Source organism: Oryctolagus cuniculus, chromosome 4, assembly GCF_051225735.1.
Source record: "Oryctolagus cuniculus isolate XC-2025 breed Fujian yellow rabbit chromosome 4, ASM5122573v1, whole genome shotgun sequence".
In the NCBI taxonomy this organism is placed as follows: Eukaryota; Metazoa; Chordata; class Mammalia; order Lagomorpha; family Leporidae; genus Oryctolagus; species Oryctolagus cuniculus.
Genome location: NC_142870.1, coordinates 64,179,031 through 64,200,560, shown reverse-complemented (window position 1 = coordinate 64,200,560; position 21,530 = coordinate 64,179,031). Strand labels below are relative to the sequence as shown.

At 36.7% G+C, this 21,530-nt stretch overlaps 1 protein-coding gene across 2 annotated transcripts in view; it reads left to right on the top strand.

Moving 5' to 3' along the window:
* CIP2A (cellular inhibitor of PP2A) overlaps positions 1-21,530 on the top strand; it is a 45,021-nt gene that overhangs the window by 17,529 nt on the left and 5,962 nt on the right. For both annotated transcript variants that reach the window (XM_002716717.6, XM_089330741.1), the window contains 9 exons: positions 4,119-4,337; positions 5,514-5,673; positions 6,951-7,092; positions 8,663-8,762; positions 11,124-11,242; positions 15,413-15,608; positions 16,049-16,123; positions 16,210-16,320; positions 20,293-20,489. In XM_002716717.6, coding sequence (XP_002716763.2) covers positions 4,119-4,337; positions 5,514-5,673; positions 6,951-7,092; positions 8,663-8,762; positions 11,124-11,242; positions 15,413-15,608; positions 16,049-16,123; positions 16,210-16,320; positions 20,293-20,489 — 1,319 coding nt within the window. The remainder of the gene's footprint in view (positions 1-4,118; positions 4,338-5,513; positions 5,674-6,950; positions 7,093-8,662; positions 8,763-11,123; positions 11,243-15,412; positions 15,609-16,048; positions 16,124-16,209; positions 16,321-20,292; positions 20,490-21,530) is intronic.

Genomic DNA, 21,530 nt, shown 5'->3' with positions numbered 1-21,530 from the left:
GGACTGGAAGTGGAGAGCAGCCAGTACACCAACTGGCACCCAAATGAGATGCAGGCATCAAAGGCAGCAGCTTTACTCGTTATGCCACAAGACCAGCCCCTCTCCTATAGGATTTTATAGATGACCATTAGAATGGGTTTGAGCTAATCATTTGTAAAGTTAATCCAGAAGATGATAGAGGAGTTCAAATAGTACCATGTTTGTTGCACAACAGTGTTTTCTGTTTGTTTACTGCTTGCCATTGTCCCTCTGCAGTATTTTTTTCAGATGAACTACTTTGATAATACTTTCCACCCCAGAAACCTTTAATTTAAGGTGTACAAACTTCATGTATTTCATAAATACAACTTTAGGAACTTAGTGATTCTTCCTACCCAGTTGATTTCTCAACAATGTTGCAGTGGATTCGTTTCTGAGAGGAGGAGTGTGGTGGGGGCAGGAGGCGTGGAGTCACCACACAGACCCTGGGAGTCGGGTCTACCCGCCCTCCCTCCTGCATTCCCACCCTTCTATCTTCTCTCTCTCTTACTACTATTCTTATTTTTCACTAAGATCTGTTTTCAATTCACTTTATACATGTAAGATTAAACCCTATACTAAGAGTTCAACAAATAATATGAAAAAAGAAAAAAACTGTTCCTTCACAGTTGAGACAGAGACTGTTCAAAGTCATGACATCTCCAAGTGTCAGTTTCACTTCTATAAATTGCCTTTTAGGTGCTCTATTAGTTACCACAGATCAAGAAAACATACAGTTTTTGTCCTTTTGGGACTCACTTATTTCACTAGAAGTACTCTGATAATATATGCTATTTGTTTGAACCCCAGAATGTCCAAAATGCCTTTTTCCATGCAACCAAAAGCTAATATCTATATAAAATCTAAATAAATCTTGACTGCATGACTAGGAATTTGTAATATAAGTGTCAATAAAGCTTTTTGGAATAAAAAGGCATACAAGAAGGGGGGAAAAAATCTAATAATCTAATAAAATACTGACGTAGCAGGAAATTTAGGCGTTCAGATAGGGCAAGGGAGTAGAAGCATTCCAGAAGTGTCAGAAAACCCAAAAGACAGTGGATAAGTTAGTCATAAAAATACTTCATTATGATATATAGAAGTGGGGAAGCAGTGAAAGCCAAAACAGTGTTGGTTTGGGAAATAAAATAGTTGAATTTTTTTTCATATACAATATTGTACAAGCATGTCTGATTATAAGGCTAGTGTAACCTCAGAAACAAAACCTGTCAAGTACACTATAAGAAATGAAAAGTAATGTCAAGGGGCCAGCGCTGTGTCGCAGCAGGTTAACAACCTGGCCTGAAGCACTGGCATCCCATATGGGTGCTCGTCCTAGTCCTGGCTGCTCCTCTTCCAAACCAGCTCTCTGCTATGGCCTGGGAAAGCAGTGGAGGATGGCCCAAGTCCTTGAGCCCCTGCACCCATGTGGGAGACCTGGAGGAAGCTCCTGGCTCCCAGCTTCGGATCAGCGCAGTTCCGGCCATTGTGGGCATCTGGGGGGTGCACCAGCGGATGGAAGACCTCTCTCTCTGTCTCTGCCTCTCTCTGTAACTCTGTCTTTCAAATAATTAAAATAAATCTTTAAACAAAAATAAAGTCAATATCTTATATGAACATAATTGTAAAAATTAAGCCCAGATATTATGAAATCAAACCCAATGATGTATAAAAACAGTCATGTTTCATTGCCAGATGAGGTTTATCCTAAGAATGCAAGGGTTGTTTACCGTTTGAGAATTAATTTCTCACATTAGTATAAAAGAGCAGAAAAATCAGATTGTCATCACATCAAAGGCAAAGTAAGCAGTTGATAAATTTTGTACCAATTCATGGTAAAGATTGGCAAACTAGGAGTAGGCAGAAACTTCTGTTCTCTGATAGAGTAACTACCAAAAATCTGCATCATCTTTCTTTTTCTAATTTTTTTCTTTGAGAGGTAAAAATAGGAGGAGAGGTCCCATCCTCTTGTTCACTCCACAAATGCCCACAATGGCTGAGGCTGGCCTAGGCAAAGCCAGGAGTTCAGGACACAGTACAGGTCTCCCAAATAAATTGAAGATACCCAATTATTTGTGTCATTTCTGCTGCCTTCTAGGGTCTGTATTGGCAGGAAGCTGGAGTCAGGAGCCAGAACTGAGAATTGAACCCAGGAACTCAGATGTAGGATATGGGGCAGTCTTACCTGCTGGGTCAATGCTTGTTCTCATCAGCATTCTTACTATCAAATTATTGGAAGTTTTCTTCTAAATTAGGAATAAGAAAAGAGTGTCTTTTACCACTAGTTGTGTTCAGCATAGTTTTGGTGGTCCTAACCAGCCCAATGAGGCAAAAGAAATGAATGACAAGTATGGGAATTAGAAGTGAAGAAATAAAACCCAGTATTCCCATTACATTATTGTGATAATTAGATAAATCTATAGAAATAATTAAAACCAAATGAATTTATTTAGCAAATTGTTTATAAGGATAGATATGTATAAACATATCCTGGTAATACAGAAAATGAAAAAAATTAATTGATACTATATACTGATATTTTAAAATATCAAAATCTTAGAGGACATGGCTGTCAGAACATATGCAAGGCTTCCACCCTGAAAACATTGAGAGAAATTCAAGATGTAAGTAAGTACAAATATACTCACTTTATTGGTTGAAAAAGTTTCCAATGAAGTCAATCAAAACTCAGCAGGTTTTAGTGTTTTTTTTTTTTTATCAATGTTGGTATGTAGAAATTGAAAAGCTGATCACAGAATTTATGATATGCCAGTGTCCATGGCTATCCTGAAAAAGAACAGTTAGATCACTTACACTACCAAATATCATATAGTATAAAGTATAGAGTTAGTATAATTTACAATAATAAAAACCTTCCAAAGCAAATTGTATATAGTCTCCTGATTGATAACAACGGAGTCTTAAAAATATCATTTCAGTAAGTGACACTGGGTCAGTTGAATATCCATGTTTGAAAAAATGAATCTTTACCCCTACCTCAACACCAAATGCAGAAATATCAGTATAAGACAAGCTGTAAGGGTCAGTGCTATGGTGCAGTGGGTTAAAGCCCCTGCCTCCAGCACCCACATCCCCTGTGAGCACCAGTTCAAGTCCTAGCTGCTCTACTTCCTATCCAGCTATCTGCTAATGTACCTGGGAAAGCAGCAGAGGATGGCGCAAGTCCTTGGTCCCCTGCGCTCATGTGGGAGACCTACAGGAAGCTCCTGGTTCTGGCTTCCGATCAGTTCAGTTCTGGCCATTGTGGCCATTTGGGGAGTGAACCAGTGGATGGAAGACCTCTCTCTCTCTCTCTCTTTTTGTGTTTCTTCCTCTCTTTCTGTAACTGTCTTTCAAATAAATAAAATAATAAAATAAATCTTTTAAAAAATAAAAGAAACTGTAGATACAAATGTAAAGGGTGAGCTAAGTGTGATGATGTTGCAGTGTACAAACATAGTAAGGTTTTGAGGAGGAGTGGGGAAAGTCAGGCCCTGCTAAAATCATTTGGTCTGGCCCTACCAAGGCAACCTTAGGTGGGACTTGAAATTCAGTTAATCTGTATAACAGGCTAATTTTTTAAGTTGATAATTTTGTGTGACCCTTGAAGTGTATTATAAAAATCCAGGGGGCTCTTGGCAGAAAACAGGTTGCCTATTCCTGTAGACTTTGGGAGCCACTTCTTTATCTGATTCTACAGTATGCTTTATAGTGGTTGTCGAATCTTAGAGTTATAGCAAGTATTCTTAATTTTTATTTTATTATATTAATTTCTTTTTTGTTACTTTAAATAAGAAAACATGTTTGTATTGTTAATTAAGAACTATAGAAGGAATATCCATTAGTTGAACTTACCCTTACCTCTGTGAGTCTCACATTCATGCCTATCATAGGAAAGCACCATTAACAAATTTCTCTGTAACCTTCTGGAAAGTAGTCAACACATTTGAAAAAATAAAACTGGAAGAAAACTTGGAAGCTACTTTTAATTTTTGTCTTAGAGTATATTTTTTAAAATATGGCATTTTCAGCTTCATCATATGCTTGCTTTGTATATGGAAGTTTAAGTTGACATTTAATGAAGACTTTATATTGCACAGGTTTTAGAATTACTTCTTGCCTTCTGTTCAGTGACTCAGCTTCGCCATGTGCTCACTCAGATGATGTTTGAACAGTCACCATCTGGCAACTCCATTCTGGGAAGCCGGTCTAAATGTTTAGAACCTAACGTGGCTTTACTTCGTTGGTTAAGCCAGCCTTTGGATGGATCAGAAACCTGTTCTGTTTTAGCATTGGAATTGTTCAAGGAAATATTTGAGGTAATAGATTGGTTAACAAATTTTTGCTTTCATGACTCTCCATTAATTTGGTTTCAAAAAGATTCATAGTAAACTTCCAAGTATTGATGCATTTTGTTAAAACTTCTCATTTATTAATAATAGTCAAACTAGATTCCTTCTCACTTACTGAATTTTCTGACAGTCACATCTATTAATATTTTACTTATTTCACCAAAGAGCTTATAAAACTCATTTCTATATAAGTAGAGGTATTGGCAAGATTCTTATGATTTGTTATTGTATACTTGCAATAGTCACATATTGTCTCTCCATCTCAATAGTTTCTGTCTACTCCCTTTATTAGCTGTTGAGTACATTAATATATTTATATTATATTCAAAAATTGAATGGAGTTGCAACTACCAGCCAGTGTGGCTAGGCACTTAGCATACAGACCAAAGTTTTTACTTTCTCATAAATTCTACCAGGGCAGTTTACCATTCTCTGCTGTTCTCCCTGTCTTCTTATTTATTCAGCCTACCCCAGTGTCCTTCCAAGTATTTCCCCTCATTATTAGATCCTATGCACAAATATATGCGTAATGATTAAGTATGAGGATACTTGAACAAGTTCAAGGAAATTGCATATTATGTCTTTGCATGTATAACCTAAGCATTAGTGTTGTTCAAGTTAGCCCATTGCATCCTTTCTGTCAGATTAGTAAGCTTGTGTCTTTATGCACCAAAATAAACTTACCTTCTAAGTGTCTTTATATATGCATTAAAAGTTGTTATGCACAAATTATTTTATCTTGGTCTTGACTGTTAATGATCTTATTTTACATCAGTTTATGTGATTCTTAATGGAAATTATTTGTGGTTGGGGACTATTAAAACAAATATCATTTAATGTTCTTACATGTTGAAGATTTAAGATTTTTTTAAAGTAAATACTTTTGAGTTTAGAATACTTTTTAAATCACATTATCCATTAGAAATGTCTTGTTTGTAAAACCTTACTTTTGAGAAAAACCATCATATCTCTCAAAACTGGTTAAAAAGATGAATTTTAAATAATTTGTAGTAAGAGACTTGAACCAATAGAGTACTGAAGTGAATATAAGAAATTTAAAGAGCGTGTTAAACTTAATGATGATAATTTCTACATTTTGTCTTTCATCTTGTTTTTAATTGTGCATGATGGTTGATTCTCCAGGATGTCATAGACTCTGCTAACTGTTCCTTGGCTGACCATTTTGTGACCCTTCTGCTGCCAACAATTCTTGATCAGCTTCAGTTCACAGAACAAAATCTAGATGAGGCCTTAATAAGAAAAAAATGTGAAAGGATGGTCAAGGCCATTGAAGTTTTATTAAATATCCTTTACAATCATAAACGTGAAGACTATAAAAACTTTTTTCCCATGATCATGCTTACTGCATTTTGTCCTTATTTATAATTCTTTTTACTTTTCATGCTCATGTATTCAGAATTGTTGAACTACAATTTAAACTATAGAGAAAAAAATCTTAACTTTTTCAAAATTGCCTTTATTTTTCTTGTTTTTCTGTGTAAAACTTTAAGTTGAAGCACATTTTAAGAAATATGTTTTAAACCTGGGTTGAACGGTTTTATCACAGTTTGAGATCTGGAGGTATGTTCTAAAATGATTGGTCCTTACTCCTTGTTACCCTTTTTGTTTGTTTGTTTTAAAGATTTATTTATTTATTTAGAGTTAGGGAGAAAGGGAGATGCAGAGAGAGCCTGCATTTTCTGATTTACTCCTGGATGGCCACAAAATGTGGAAGTCAGAAGCCAGGAGCTTCTAGGTCTCCCACATGAGTGTCAGGGCCAAAGCACTTGGAATATCTTCTGTTGCTATTCCCAGACCATTAGCAGGGAGCTGGATTGGAAGTAGAGCAGCTGGAACACAAACAGGTGCCAATATGGGATACTAGTATTGCAGGTGGCAGCTTTACCCGTTAGGCTATAAATCTGGTGCCTTCTTTCACTTTTGATGCCAATTGCTGTCCATGGATAATTATTTGTGTTGTTCTTTGGGAAAGTGTATATTAGATAAAGAAGTACTGATAGAATTATTGATATTTTTGTCGGATTTTTTTTGTGGTGCATGCCATTTAAAAATGAAAGCCTTCATAAATGTATGCATTTGTATACTACCTAGGTGATTCTAACATGCAGCCAAAGTTGAGAATCACTGCTATTGAGACTGTGATTTACTTTGCTTGACCTTAAAGATAGTTGTAATTAATTTAGTGAGGTCTTGTCTCATTGAATAATAGATAAATTAATTTATGGTTTATAAAATATGAGAAAATAACATTCCTTAATTTGGCAGTTATTGAACTGTTGTCATACCTGTTAACAGAAAAAATGAGCATTCAATGGAAAAACATTCATTTTTTGTTTTACATTAGAATGAGGAATGTTTAGGGCAGTCCAACTCTTGGCACTTACCAGTCATTTAAATGTTTTGACCTCTGGTTTTCTAATGTACCATTGAGCTAGTATAAAAGTAATAATACTGGATTGCAGTGATGAGCCAATTTTTATGAAGTTATCTTGAATGTTACAAATTATTATACAAAGTATTTGGAAAATTTTTTGTTTGTGTATCTTAACAAAACCTAACCTCTTTGTGGAGATGATACTCTGAAAATGCATATTGCAAAAATTCTGACTACCATCAAGTGTACCACTTTGATAGAACAACAGTTTACATATGGCAAGATCGATTTGGGGTTTGGAACAAAGGTTGCAGATTCTGAATTATGGTGAGTATACGAAATCAAAAAGACATAATGGTCAAAGGCAGTAAAAATTAAAAAATGTGATTTTCATCTTGGAGAGATTATGCATGGATATGTTCTCTTAACTCAAGGTATAGCAAAGAACTGACAAATATTTTAAAAATGAAAAATTGTAATTTAATTTTTCATAGATTGCTTCTGAAATAAAGTATTAATAGTTGTGATTTTTCAATGTTTAGGTTTATTTTGTCTTCTATTTTTGAAAGAAAAATCCTACCTGCTGATTCACTTCTTAAATGTCGAAGCCTGAAGCCAAGAATTCAACTAGGGTTTCCCACATGGGCAGTAGTATCCTAAGTATTTGTGCCATCATCTGCTGCCTCTGAGGGTGTGCCTTAGCAGGAAACTGTTATAGAAGTGAAGGAGCTAGCCCTGGAACGAGTCTCTCTGATGTGGAGTGTTCCAAGCTGAATGCCTACTCCATGTTTTAATTTATTGTGATTATCTAAGAGTCCTGAACATACCTCTTCTAGAGCTGCTTTAATTAAATTTTTTTGTTCTTTTAATTTTACATTTTTAAATGAAAAGAATGGCAAAACATATATATGTTTTTTTTTTTTTTAAAGATTTATTTTATTTATTTGAAAGAGTTACAGAGGGAGGTAGAGACAGAGAGAAAGGTCTTTCACCCGCTGGTTCACTCCCCAAATGTCCACAACGGCCGGAGCTGTGCCAATCTGAAGCCAGGAGCTTCTTCTGGATCTCCCACGTGGGTGCAAGGGCGTAAGGAGTCAGGCCATCTTCTACTGCTATCCCAGGCCATAGCAGAGAACTGGGTCAGAAGAGGAGCAGCCGGGGCTAGAACCAGCGACCATATGAGATGCTGGTGCTTCAGGCCAGGTCTTTAACCTGCTGTGCCACAGCAATGGCCCCCATGGGTATAGTTTTATTACAAAGAAATCAGCCCACTGCAGAAGATTTCTTAATAATAAAGCCCATTTTTCTTTCTTAACATGCTAGTGATTATAGTAAAGGTAGATTTGTTGCTGGAAGTAACAAGTAATTCTTTTATGCCTCTCTTATTAACAAAGTCCATCAAATAAATCTTAATTGAAAACCTACTGAGTGCTAGCCAGTGATTATGTCCACTATTCTGCTGCTCGAGAACAAGGAATATCTCTTCTGTATATTCCTTTATAGTTACAAGTAGAGAACATGGCCTTGTAATCCTTCCCTATGTTTTTGGTATTCCACATTGCCTAAAGTTACCCTGTATCTTTCAATGACAAAGCTAAGAATTGAATGCGTCATGTTTCAAGACCACTAAAGTGAAGCAGAAAGTTGAAGAATGTTGATATTTAAGAGTAGGGGGAAAATTACTGAGAATTAGACTGTTGGTACCAGTTCTCTTTGTGTCTTAAATTATGAGTATATTGATCTCTATGATATTTTTACTTCGCAGTGAAATAATACTTAGGTGTTATTGAGTTTTAACAAACAAAGGTTGTTGTTTTTTATTCTCTTTAAAAAAATGGACAAAAACCCTAAGAAATTTTTAAGCTACCTAATTTAAATCTGATTTTTTTTTTTTAAGTAAACTTGCTGCTGATGTAATTTTGAAAACTCTTGATTTGATGAACAAACTTAAACAGTTGGTTCCTGGTATGGAAGTAAGCTTTTATAAAATCCTTCAGGTGAGTTTAAATTCTTTAAACACTGAAGTTTATTTATACATAAGTGCTTTCTGATACATATTTCTGTTTTAATATTTTTAACCTTGAGAGGACGTTTCTCTTAGAATTGGCCATGATGATAAAGTTTAAGGTTGTTGATTGTCTTTAGTATTATAGTAGTCTTAATGGATGGTTATTTTATATAGTTTCTCAGGAATTGAACATAATTACTTTTGATTCTAAGGCTTCTCTATTGTAATATTTGTAGTACCTGAATAAGAGTTCTAGATGTCAAAATACAAAAATTATAACTAATATAATTTAAAGATGTAATTTTCTTTTTTTTTTTTTTTTTTTTTTTTTTTTGACAGGCAGAGTGGACAGTGAGAGAGAGAGACAGAGAGAGAAAGGTCTTCCTTTGCCGTTGGTTCACCCTCCAATGGCCGCCGCTGCAGCCGGCGCACCGCGCTGATCCTGGCAGGAGCCAGGAGCCAGGTGCTTTTCCTGGTCTCCCATGGGGTGCAGGGCCCAAGCACCTGGGCCATCCTCCACTGCACTCCCTGGCCACAGCAGAGAGCTGGCCTGGAAGAGGGGCAACCGGGACAGAATCCGGCGCCCCAACCGGGACTAGAACCCGGTGTGCCGGCGCCGCAAGGTGGAGGATTAGCCTATTGAGCCACGGCGCCGGCCCAATGTAATTTTCTTTTATTTGTTATTTTAGAATCAGGTAATGTACATATGTACCAATGAGCTGAGCAGAGGAGGTTGACTTTATAGACAGAAAAGGACTAAAGAAAGCAGAAATGAAATAAAAATAATAGGCTGTTTTAGTTACTTTGCTTAAAGGGTTAAAACAGAGGGTACTTCCTTACTGCAGGGACTCAGGTTGACTGAAATCACATCTTTTGTTTTCATTTCTTAATTTTAAAGTTCAGTTTGATTATGTGACACTTAACCCAAGTGATTGCATTCTGCTTTGATCAGGCTTGCTGGGGCCCAGTGCAGATGGCTAATCCAAAACAATGGCCTCTTGAACATTTTGCTTTACAATGTCTACCCTGATATCTACAACACCTGGCTTATATTTAACAACAATATGTGAATTAAGTTATTACAGTAACATAACATAGCTGGCTCTAGCGAATGTATCCGTAGGGTAGACACCCAAACTGAAACCTTAGGCCACATGTAGGCAGTGAGAGAATCATGTTTAAGAAACTGAATCCAAATATTGACTCTTTCAGTTGTTGGTCAGTGAAGACGAACAAGTCATTTCACCTGTCTGAACTTCATTTTCCTTGACTACAAACTGAATTCCCCTCCATAAGTGGGGTTGTGAACCATTTTCATTGAAAGTGAAGGCCTGATTTTATAGTTCAGTACCATTGAATTATACTTGAGTATCTACAAGGCACTCAACATTTTAATTTTAAAGAATTTATATTTTAATTTTTGTCTTCACTAATATGTTTTTAAAAATTTGAATCAAGTTGATTTGTGTCAATTCTGAGGAGATTTTTTCATAGTAGATAAGGCTTACAGTTCTAATGTAAAATATTGACATGAAGGACCTACAGTTCAGGTACTTAAGTGTGTTTTGTTTTGTTTTGTTTTGTTTTATTTTTTGACAGGCAGAGTTAGACAGTGAGAGAGAGAGACAGAGGGAAAGGTCTTCCTTTCCGTTGGTTCACCCCCCAAATGGCCACTATGACCGGCGCACTGCAGCTGGTGCGCTGCGCCAGAAGCCAGGTGCTTCCTCCTGGTCTCCGATGTGGGTGCAGAGCCCAAGCACTTGGGCCATCCTCCACTGCACTCCTGGGCCACAGCAGAGAGCTGGACTGTAAGAGGAGCAACCAGGACAGAATCCGGTACCCCAACCAGGACTAGAATCCGGGGTGCCGGCGCCGCAGGCAGAGGATTAGACAAGTGACCGCGGTGCCGGCCAAGTGTGTTGTTACAATCATTAGATCTGGTTTGAATTTATTTGAATTTTCCTTTTTATTTTAGGACATTTATTAATTTGAAAATGATTAGTCATTTTTAGTTGTTCTTTTAAATGATAACCAGAAAAAGTACAATAGAATACATCAATTATAGATATCCTAAATTAATCAAGACATTTATGGCATCATTTTCATAGACAATTGAAAGCATTCAAAACCTTTTCAAGATTTTTTTAGGCTGCTCACATTGATCCATGACAGTGTAAATATCTGTAACAAGGTAAAATATATCATCAATACATTGAAACACCACGTAGAAACAATTTAAATTTAGCCTAAAATTATTTTATGATTTAGTTCTGGTTACTCACCTTGCTCCAAAAGATCCAATGTTGTTTATTCTTTCTGCTTCTTATTTTCTGAATTCTGATTTGTTTAGGATTCACGTTTGATCACTCCTTTGGCTTTTGCTTTAACGTCTGATAATAGAGAACAAGTACAGTCTGGCTTGAGAATATTGTTGGAAGCTGCTCCACTGCCAGATTTTCCTGCTTTAGTGTGAGTTGTAATTGTTTGCAGTGTATCTCTCATGCTGTTGGAATACCCTGCCGTGTTTCTTTAGTAATCCTGAGATAGAGTAGCTAATTAAATCGAAGATTTTTATTGTTAATCAGTTCTTTTTTAAATGATTAAAAATTGTTTTTTTTAATTTCTGTAACTGAAAAGACCAGATGTATACTCATTCAGAGAAAAGTTGGATCCAGGTGGTTAAGTATGTTAAATAGGTACTATCCTCCTTGGTCTCTTTGCATCTATTTTTAATGTAGAATGTTCTGGACACCTTTTTTTTTTTTAAATTTGAGAGGCAGAGTTACAGACAGGGAAAGGGTGAGACACAGAGAGAGGACTTCCATCTGCTGGTTCACTCCCCAAATGGCTGCAGTGGCCAGAGCTGAACCATTCTGGAGCCAGGAGCTTCATCCGGGTCTTCCACGTGGGTGCAGGGTTACAAGCAGTTCAGCCATCTTCCTCTGTTGTCCCAGGCCATCAGCAGGGAGCTGGATTGTAAGAAGAGCAGCCAGGACTCAAACCAGATCCCATAAGGGGTACCAGGACCACAGGCAGAAGTTTAACCTACTATGCCGCAGTGCCAGCTGCAGACTCTGGACACTCTTTTTTTTTTTTTTTTTTTTGACAGGCAGAGTGCACAGTGAGAGAGAGAGACAGAGAGAAAGGTCTTCCTTTGCCGTTGGTTCACCCTTCAATGGCCACCGCGGCCAGCACGCTGTGGCCGGCGCACTGCACTGATCCGATGGCAGGAGCCAGGTACTTATCCTGGTCTCTGATGTGGGTGCAGGGCCCAAGCACCTGGGCCATCCTCCACTGCACTCCCTGGCCACAGCAGAGAGCAGGCCTGAAAGGGGGGCAACCGGGACAGAATCCGGCGCCCCGACCGGGACTAGAACCCGGTGTGCCAGCACCACAAGGCGGAGGATTAGCCTAGTGAGCCGCGGTGCCGGCCTCTGGACACTCTAAGCTTACGTGTTACCAGTTTAGTTACTCCACTGAAAAATCATTTCCTCCACAGTTGTTTCACTGAAAGTCTAAGCATTAATGTCATTGACCAGATTTGGGCCATAAGTTTCCAATACTAACGGTAAGCCAATGGTTGACAAAATACCAAGTAAGGCTATGCTTTAATGAGGTTTTAGAACTAAGTGGTTTACATAAATTAATTTGTAAAAATAGTTTGAATAATTTAAAGCAATTGGTAAATAATTAAGACATTTCCTACATTTCAAGGGTTAACAAATAGTCTAGTGAATAGGCACCTATTCTGTAAATAGTTTTATTGAAACAAAGCCACACCTCTAGTTTTTCCATCATTTGTACTTTCTATGGCAACTTCTATGCTGTAATAGCTTGAATGGATAATGTTATAACAGGGACCATGTAGATCCTCAATTCTAAAATACAAAGGTACTTCAAAATTTGCAGGGAAAATGGAATTTAAAAATAAGTTTATTTTGATGCAGAAACTTTTTGAAATCTCTACACATGAGTCTTAAAATGTCATGGAAAATACATATTCTGAAAAAAACTGCATGGATTTCAACATTTGTTGCCAAAATAATCTTATCTTTTGAAATTGCTTACAGAGCAGCAGAATTAAGTATCCTTATATGTATCATCTTGTCCTGGAAGAAAGTTTACTAACCTTTGCTTTATGCTATTAACTGATTTAACAATCTAATGGTTCAGAATTAATAATTTAGATGGTCCTAAATCAATGAAGAAATAGAGAATATAATACATAGAGACCACATATTCAAAATTGACTTTACTTTATAATACTTTTTAGTAGACAAATAGAAACCTTCTCAAGTTACAGGGAAGTAGTAGTCTGTGAATGAAGCTGCTGTGTTTTATGGTGGTTTGCTTCAGTTATTTTAATCTAACATGAGACAAAACCCAAAAGCCTCAGAGGGGAAAGCTGTAGCCTTACTGAATGTAACTGTTCCTCATTCTCTGCCTATGTTCAGGAGGTTTTCCTACCATTTTGAATTTGACCCTCCATGTCTTACTTCTTGTGGGGAGCAAACCGGACTAGACTGAGTTACTGGAATTAAGACTTATTGTATGCATCTGCTCTCCCACAATATGGCGCTGGGAGAGAAGTAAGCAGCTTCCGCACAGCTGCCTCCAGTTCAACTAATAAACTGTAGGACTTGCTACTGATTGGAGGAGAGCAGCGTACTCGGCGTGTGGGCAGCCGAGTTGGGATTGGCGGAGGAGGACTATAAAGGAGGAGAGAGACGGCATGCACCAGGAACATCTATGGGGAACATCTAAGGGGAACACCTGTGCAGCCCCCGAGAAGAGCCGGCCGGCGGTGTGCCGCTCCCCTGCGGAAGTGGGGAATGTGGCCAGTGTATTAGGCAGAGTGCCTCCTGTCATGACCTTTGCACTCTAGTTGGGAGATAAGAAAAATAAGTTTCCTACTGTATATATTACTGTGTGGATGAGGGGTGGTTAATATTAGTGTTATACTAGGGCTTTGGTGAAGGTCTGTTTGAAGAGGTGAATTAGAACTTGGTCTTAATGGTAAGAATTCAGACCTGTGCAGATCTCATAGGAAGTGTTTTGCAGGACAAGGCATAACAGTTTTTATAAAGGAACTGAGGCAACAACAAGATAGTCTAGTTTTTAAAGGGTCATAATGTAAATCAGTTTGGTAAGAATGCACTCAATGTGAAAGGGAAAGTGGAAGAAGACATAGCTAAACACCAGGTAATGTCACCATGCTCTCCTGTGGATGTTTAGCTTAGCAGTTAAGATACTGGTTAGCATGCCCATGACCCAAGGCAAGAGTTCCTGGGTTTGATACCTGACTTTGGTTCCTGACATCACTTTACTGCTAATACAGACTCCAAGAGACAGTGATGGTGGCTTGAGTGGTTGGTCAAGTAAATAAAAAATTACCCAGTTATATAGATTAACTGAATTCCAATCCCACCTAAGGTTGCCCTGATAGGGACAGACCAAATGATTTTGTGGGCTGCATAACAGGGCCTGACTTTGCCCACTCCTGCTTAAAGCCTTACTGTGTTTGCCCACTGCAACATCATCACACTTAGCTCACCTGCTGCACCCTTTGCTTTGCATATAAGTTGTGCCTTTTCCTATTACATCTCTCATCACCCTACTAAAATTAGGTAGTAAGGCAAAATCTTCCTTATTTCTTGAATAAAAAAAAAATCATTATCATCATCCAAAAAAAACCACACTGATATCTCTTTGCCTATCTACTTTTTTAACATTTTAAGTCTGTTTATTGTAAAAGATGTAAAACTGGGATTTCTGTTTTAATCAATTTGATAGCATCCAATCTGAATAGATTCAGCCCAATAATATTAACTGTAACAAATAATAAACAACCTTTGATTTATTCTTTTAAATATAGAAAGTAGTACTTGTTTTTATCTGTTTTCTCAAAATTTATTACTGAATAGGTAATATAATCATATTGTTCCAAAATCAAATGCTGAACTAGCTACACTCCTTGAAGATAAGCAATGTTACTGACTTATTTTAATAACAAGCAAACAAAATTTTTTTTGAAAATTGCTCTGACCAATATCTATTATTTTATAGTTAATGCAAATAATCCACACTCACAATTCAGTTCTGCAGTGTTTCCAAACAAATGGTGGAGTTGTAAAGAATAGAAAGTTGAGGTGCTATAATTATGGTACAACATGTTAAGCCACTGCCTGTGATGCCAACCTCCCCAGATAGTCTCCAATTCAACTCCTGGCTAATGCACTTGTGAAAGCAGTGGAAGATGACCCAAGTGCTTGGGCCGCAGCGTCCACATGGGGAGACCAACAGAGTTCCAGGCTCCTGGCTTCACTGGCCCAGCACCAGTGAATCAGCAGATGGAAGATCTTTCTCTGTATCTCCCTCTCTAATTCTGCCTTTCAAGTAAATAAATAAATATTTCTTAAAAAAAAAAAAAAAAAGAAAAAGAGGGTCCTCTGGAAGATTTAGGATATTTCACCAAAACACATTTCATCATGGTTCCCCAAAAGGTTATTTTTAAGAATATTTAAAAACTTCTATTTGCCCAAAAAGATCCATTCTAAAAGATTTCCTTATTCTACATCAACTCTCTTCTTGGCTCCATTTTTATGTAATTATTTCTTTTTCTTTTTGATTGCCACTCAGACTTGGAGAAAGTATAGCAGCAAATAATGCTTATAGACAACAAGAAACAGAACATGTACCCAGAAGAATGCCTTCGCAGTCATTCAATCACAACCTTCCAACATCAGTAAAGTGTGTAACTCCTCCCGTTTTAAAAGAAAGTGTTCCTGGTCTGAACATTGAAGAATTAATAGAAAAACTTCAGTCTGGAGTGGTGGTGAGTGAAAATAGCAATTATAACTAGATTGGGACTGTTATGTACCAACTGAATGTCAGCTCTGATTATAGTATGTTAACAACTTTAGATGCTAGCTTGATCGTTGAAACCTTTTAATAAAAAGATAACAATATTCTAGAGAGTTTAGAAAGAAATGAAGAAACAACAGTCACAGAATTCTAACATTTTAACAGTTATTCAATCCCTATTCCTCTTCCCACCCAGCTTAAGAACTATTTTTAAAGTATTGTAAGCTTACCAAATCTTAGTCAGATATGCTTCTGCAGTAGCCAGATTAATGAAATATTTTTGGCCCAAATGATAAAGCATTTTTTATTTTAATTTCCTTATAAACTTTAAGTGATTTGATTTCACAATATTTATTTTATCATTTTGTAAAGTGTTTAAGTATTCTGATTTTTCACTTTATTAAAACCTAGGTAAAGGATCAAATCAATGATGTGAGAATATCTGACATAATGGATGTATATGAAATGAAACTGTCCACATTAGCTGTGAGTACAAGTGTATTTTAATGACAACCTAGCATAGATGCTTTCATAAAGCAAGGAAAATTAATGGTGTGTGTTTTTTCTTATAGTCCAAAGAAAGCAGGCTACAAGATCTTTTGGAAGCAAAAGCTCTAGCCCTTGCACAAGCTGATAGATTAATTGCTCAGTACCGTTGTCAAAGAACTCAAGCTGAGACAGAGGTGTGTACAATATAAATATAAAGACCAACTGATTAGAAGACAAATTAATTAATGAATTAAAATGTACAAAATCTTGTAATTCTGTTTTAATTTTGATTACATCATTATCTCTTTTTTTTTCCCTCTTAATATGCTTTTCCTGTATCATTTATAGTCTACCTGGGGGTTCCCAGGGTTATATTCCAAACTCTTTTCATTTATTTCTATGTTCCGTGGTTTCAACCATGGCAAAATTTGCATGTTCCCAATTTTATATGTTGAGCTTAGATCTTTTTCCTGAACCCTAAACACCTCCTGTTTAGCTCTATTTAAATAAAAAAAAAAAACCAGATACTTCAAACTCAGCCTCTTTGGTAATGAAATAATCGCTGTTCTTGTTTTAGAAACTTATTTTTGTGTATCATTGTACTGTCTTAAAAATTTTCCTAGGGCCAGTACTGTGACTCAATAGATTAAACTGCCATCTGCGGTGCCGGCATCCCATATGGGCACTGGTTTAAGTCTCGGCTCCTCCATTTCTGATCCAGCTCCCTGCTAATGTGCCTGGGAAGTCAACAGGAAATGGCCCAAGCACTTGGGCCCCTTCACCTACATGGGAGACTCGGATGAAGCCCCTGGCTTCTGGCTTCATCCTGGCCCAGCTTTAACCATTGCAGCTATTTTGGGGAGTGAACCAGTAGATTGAAGGTCACTCTCTCCCTCTCTCCCTCTCTCTTTCTCTCTGTAATTCCGACTTTCAAATAAATAAATAAATCTCTTTAAAAACAATTTCCGAATGAAAAACCTGAAAATCACACAGTTTATCTCCTATGATTATTTGCCAAGTTTAGTTGATTGTACCTTCTAAATATTACTGTGCTCTGCCTTGTCTCTGTTTCTGCCACTCTTTGCTATGGAACATCCGTTTTCTTTTTCATGAGATTCGTAGCAGAACCTATAATTAGTCTTCCTGCATTTAGTCTGGTGCCCTCTTCTTTACTACCCTCTACGCTACAGCCAGAGTCACCTGCCTTTTGTATTTAGTTCTTCCCTCTCTCACCTGCAGTGATCTCTGGTGCAGTAATATTATACTGCCCATCCAGTGATGTGTATTATTCATAGGCGCTGCCATCAGTTTCCAGAATATCATTAAAATTCCTTAGTTTGGAATACTAGGATTCCAACTGTTCCTCAATCCATATCTGACATTTCTGCACATGTTTTGTTGTCAACCACTTTAAATTATTTGGCATTTTCTGAGGCTTCCCAGGCCCTTGTATTTTTCTATCTTGGTACCTTTCCCTCTCTTTGTTTGCCTAACTCTGCATAATACTACAGATTTTAAATACCGCCAGTTGCCAGAAACCTAATACAGTCTTCTTCCTGCTTGTGTTTGGCAATCCTTCCTCGATATTTCCACCTTTATAACATTTCTTATACCATGTGAAAATCATAGTACCTTCCATTCCACCTGTGATACCTACAAACCCTAGCACATACTTGGCACATGGTACTAGCTATGTTTGGCATATATATATATATACACACACACACACACACACATACACCTAATGTGCACTTCATGGGTGAGAATATAGTGCAGTAATATGAATTCCCAGCAAATACAAATGGAATTTATACAACTTGTTTTCGTTGCCAATTAATCATAAAAAAGTTGTCCAACTTTTGAATTAAGATATGATCAATGGCAAAATATCTTTTAAGTCTTTTTGGAATAAAGGTATTCTACAAAATATAAAGGAATATAACCAGGTTTCTTTATGCTATTTTTATGTTAACATAGTTTCGTTTGTCTTGTGTGGTGTGTTGAATGTGTCATCAAGTTCATGAAGGAAAATTAGTGGAATTAAAATCATTTTTTCTTGTCTTTTCTCATAGCATAGTCTTATATTGTATCAATTGCTCATTTCTCCCATTTTGTTAGAGAATTTAATATTATTTGTATGTTACTGGAAAATTTTCTCATAAAAGTAACACTGAATAATTGAGTATTACTTCTTTATGATCTATGTCATAAAAATAAAGAAGGGCTTATGTTATCATCTGGCATTTTAAAATAAGTAGTATTTTTAAGACTAAAGGAATGGAAAGAGTCCACTTCTCATTTCAGTTACTTTTCTGTTCCTTTAATTTTTTTTTAAATTTTTTTAACTTTTATTTAATGAATATAAATTTCCAAAGTACGGCTTATGGACTACAATGGCTTCCCCCCCATATCATCTCTCCCACCCGCATCCCTCCCCCTTCCCACTCCCTCTCCCCTTCCATTCACATGAGGATTCATTTTCGATTCTCTTTATATACAGAAGATCAGTTTAGCATACATTAAGTAAAGATTTCAACAGTTTGCTCCCACACAAACATAAAGTGAAAAATAATAGATGATTTTTTAAATGATGATGAAATCAGATCAGACCTATTGTCATGTTTAATCCCAGTGAGAGTCAAGTTGGGAATTGATAATTTCTTCTTTTTTTTTTTTTTTTACAGAAGATCAGTTTAGTATACATTAAGTAAAGATTTCAACAGTTTGCACCCCCATACAAACACAAAGCGAAATATACTGTTTGAGTACTCATTATAGTATTAAGTCTCAATGTACAGCACATTAAGGACAGAGATCCCACATGAGGAGTAAGTACACAGTGACTCCTGTTGTTGACTTTACCAATTGACACTCCTGTCTATGGCATCAGCAATCTCCCTATGCACCAGTCATGAGTTTCCAAGGCTATGGAAGCCTTTTGAGTTCACCGACTCTTATCTTGTTTAGACAAGGTCATAGTCAAAGTGGAGGTTCTCTCCTCCCTTCAGAGAAAGGTACCTCCTTCTTTGAAGACCTGTTCTTTCCACTGGGATCTCACTCACAGAGATCTTTCATTTAGGGTTGTTGTTGTTTGTTTTTGTTTTTTTGTTTTTGTTTTTGTTTTTGTTTTTTTTTGCCAGAGTGTCTTGGCTTTCCATGCCTGAAATACTCTCATGGGCTTTTCAGCCAGATCGGAATGCCTTTAGGGCTGATTCTGAGGCCAGAGTGCTATTTAGGACATCCGCCATTCTATGAGTCTGCTGAGTATCTCACTTCCCATGTTGGATCACTCTCCCCTTTATTTATTCTATCAGTTAGTATTAGCAGGTACTAGACTTGTTTATGTGCTTCCTTTGACTCTTAGTCCTTTCATTATGATCAATTGTGAACTGAAATTGATCACTTGGACTGGTGAGATGGCATTGGTACATGCCACCTTGATGGGATTAAATTGGAGTCCCCTGGTATGTTTCTAACTCTACCATTTGGGGCAAGTCAGCTTGAGCATGTCCCAAATTGTACATCTCTTCCCTCTCTTATTCCTACTCTTATGTTTAACAGGGATCACATTTCAGTTAAATTTTAACACTTAAGAATAACTGTGTATTCTGTTCCTTTAATTTTTCAAATCACTTGTTAAATATAGGTTTTGTTCCCTGATTGTATTAAATGTTTGAATAAGCATCTGTATTTTAGAACAATGACAAGTTAATCATTCATAATTGGAAAATCTAAAATACTCCAAATTAGCACCAACACATGTCTCAAGTAAAAACATTATACATCATGAAACTTTCACACAAAATTGATAATGTATTAAATAATCTTCAGGTTCTGTGTATACAGTATATATAAAGCATAAATGAATTTCATGTTTTGAGTCATATCTCATCTCCAAGATATCTCATCTATATACAGATATTCCAAAAATCAAAAATACTTCTAGTCTTACGCATTTGGATAAAGAGTACTCAAACTATATTAAATTATTAGAAGTGGTTACGTAATAAGTGCATATATGTCATATATACTTACTATGGCTAATATAATTTTACATAATCCAATGAATACTGTCTATTAGATTTTTGGTGAATTTTTTAAGTTGTAGAAACTTGAGTATATTATTAAATAATGTTAGAAAATCTCATGTTGTGTTTCCTCTTAAGGCACGTACACTGGCTGGTATGTTGAGAGAAGTTGAGAAGAAAAATGAAGAGCTTAATGTGTTGCTGAAATCACAGCAGGTTGAATCAGAGAGAGCCCAGAGTGATATTGAGCATCTCTTTCAACACAACAGGAAGCTAGAATCTGTGGCTGAAGAACACGAAATATTGACAAAATCCTACATGGAATTGCTTCAGAGGTAAACTAAGCTTAAAATCTAGAATGAACACACAGCATTTCTTCTCCTTGACCCTGAAATGCTTTTGTAAGCATTTTATGTATTCTGATAATAGTATAAGGTAATGGTAAGTAATTAGTGAGAAACTTAAGTCATAGTGAAATGAAGTATTGCTTACCCAAACTCATTACCAAAATTGTGACAGGATGCAGATCTCTCTTTCCATTTGGCTTTACTTCTTTATTTTATCATAGTCAACAGTCATGTAAGATACAGCCTTTGTCAAGGACAAGTGTTTAAGAGTTGACTTATTTATTTGAAAGGCAGACTTCACAGAGGGAGAAACACAGAGAAAGAGATGTTTCATCCAGTGGTTCACTCCCCAAATGGCCACAATGGCCAGGGTTGTGCCAGGCCAAAGCCAGAAACCAGGAACTTCCTCTAGATCCCCCATATGGGTGGCAGGGACCCAAGCATTTGGGCCATCTTTTGCTGTTTCTCCAGGTACATTAGCAAAGAGGTGGATCAGAAGTGCTTCATCCAGTACACGAACTGGCACTTGTATGGGATGCTCATGCCACAGGTGCTGGCTTAACCCACTACACTACAACATTGGCTCCAAATTTTTCTGATTTGATCACTGAAAATTGCTTTGTTCCAGAACACTGGTGGGTGTACATAGTTTGGTACACCATAAGTAATTTTGTTAAATGAACTTAGTGTCACGATTAGTGTTGCCTTGAACCATCTGAATTAGTCATTCCTACAGATCAAAAGTAGTTGATTGTTAGCAATTTTATATCATTCGGCCTAATAGCACAAAAATTCATGTATGTGTTTTAACTCATCTCTCAATTTCGTTGAATATAGCTCTTACATATGTGACTGTGTGGAATAAGTTATTTTAAGTGAGTTATGTTAAAGAGTATGTGCATTTAAAATTTTGATAGGTATTTCCATCGAAAAAGTTTATACCAATTTATATACCTACTAACAAAGTTTGATTTTTCCCCCTTTTATTAAACTCTTTATCTTTGATGCCAGTTTTAAAAACCTCTGAAT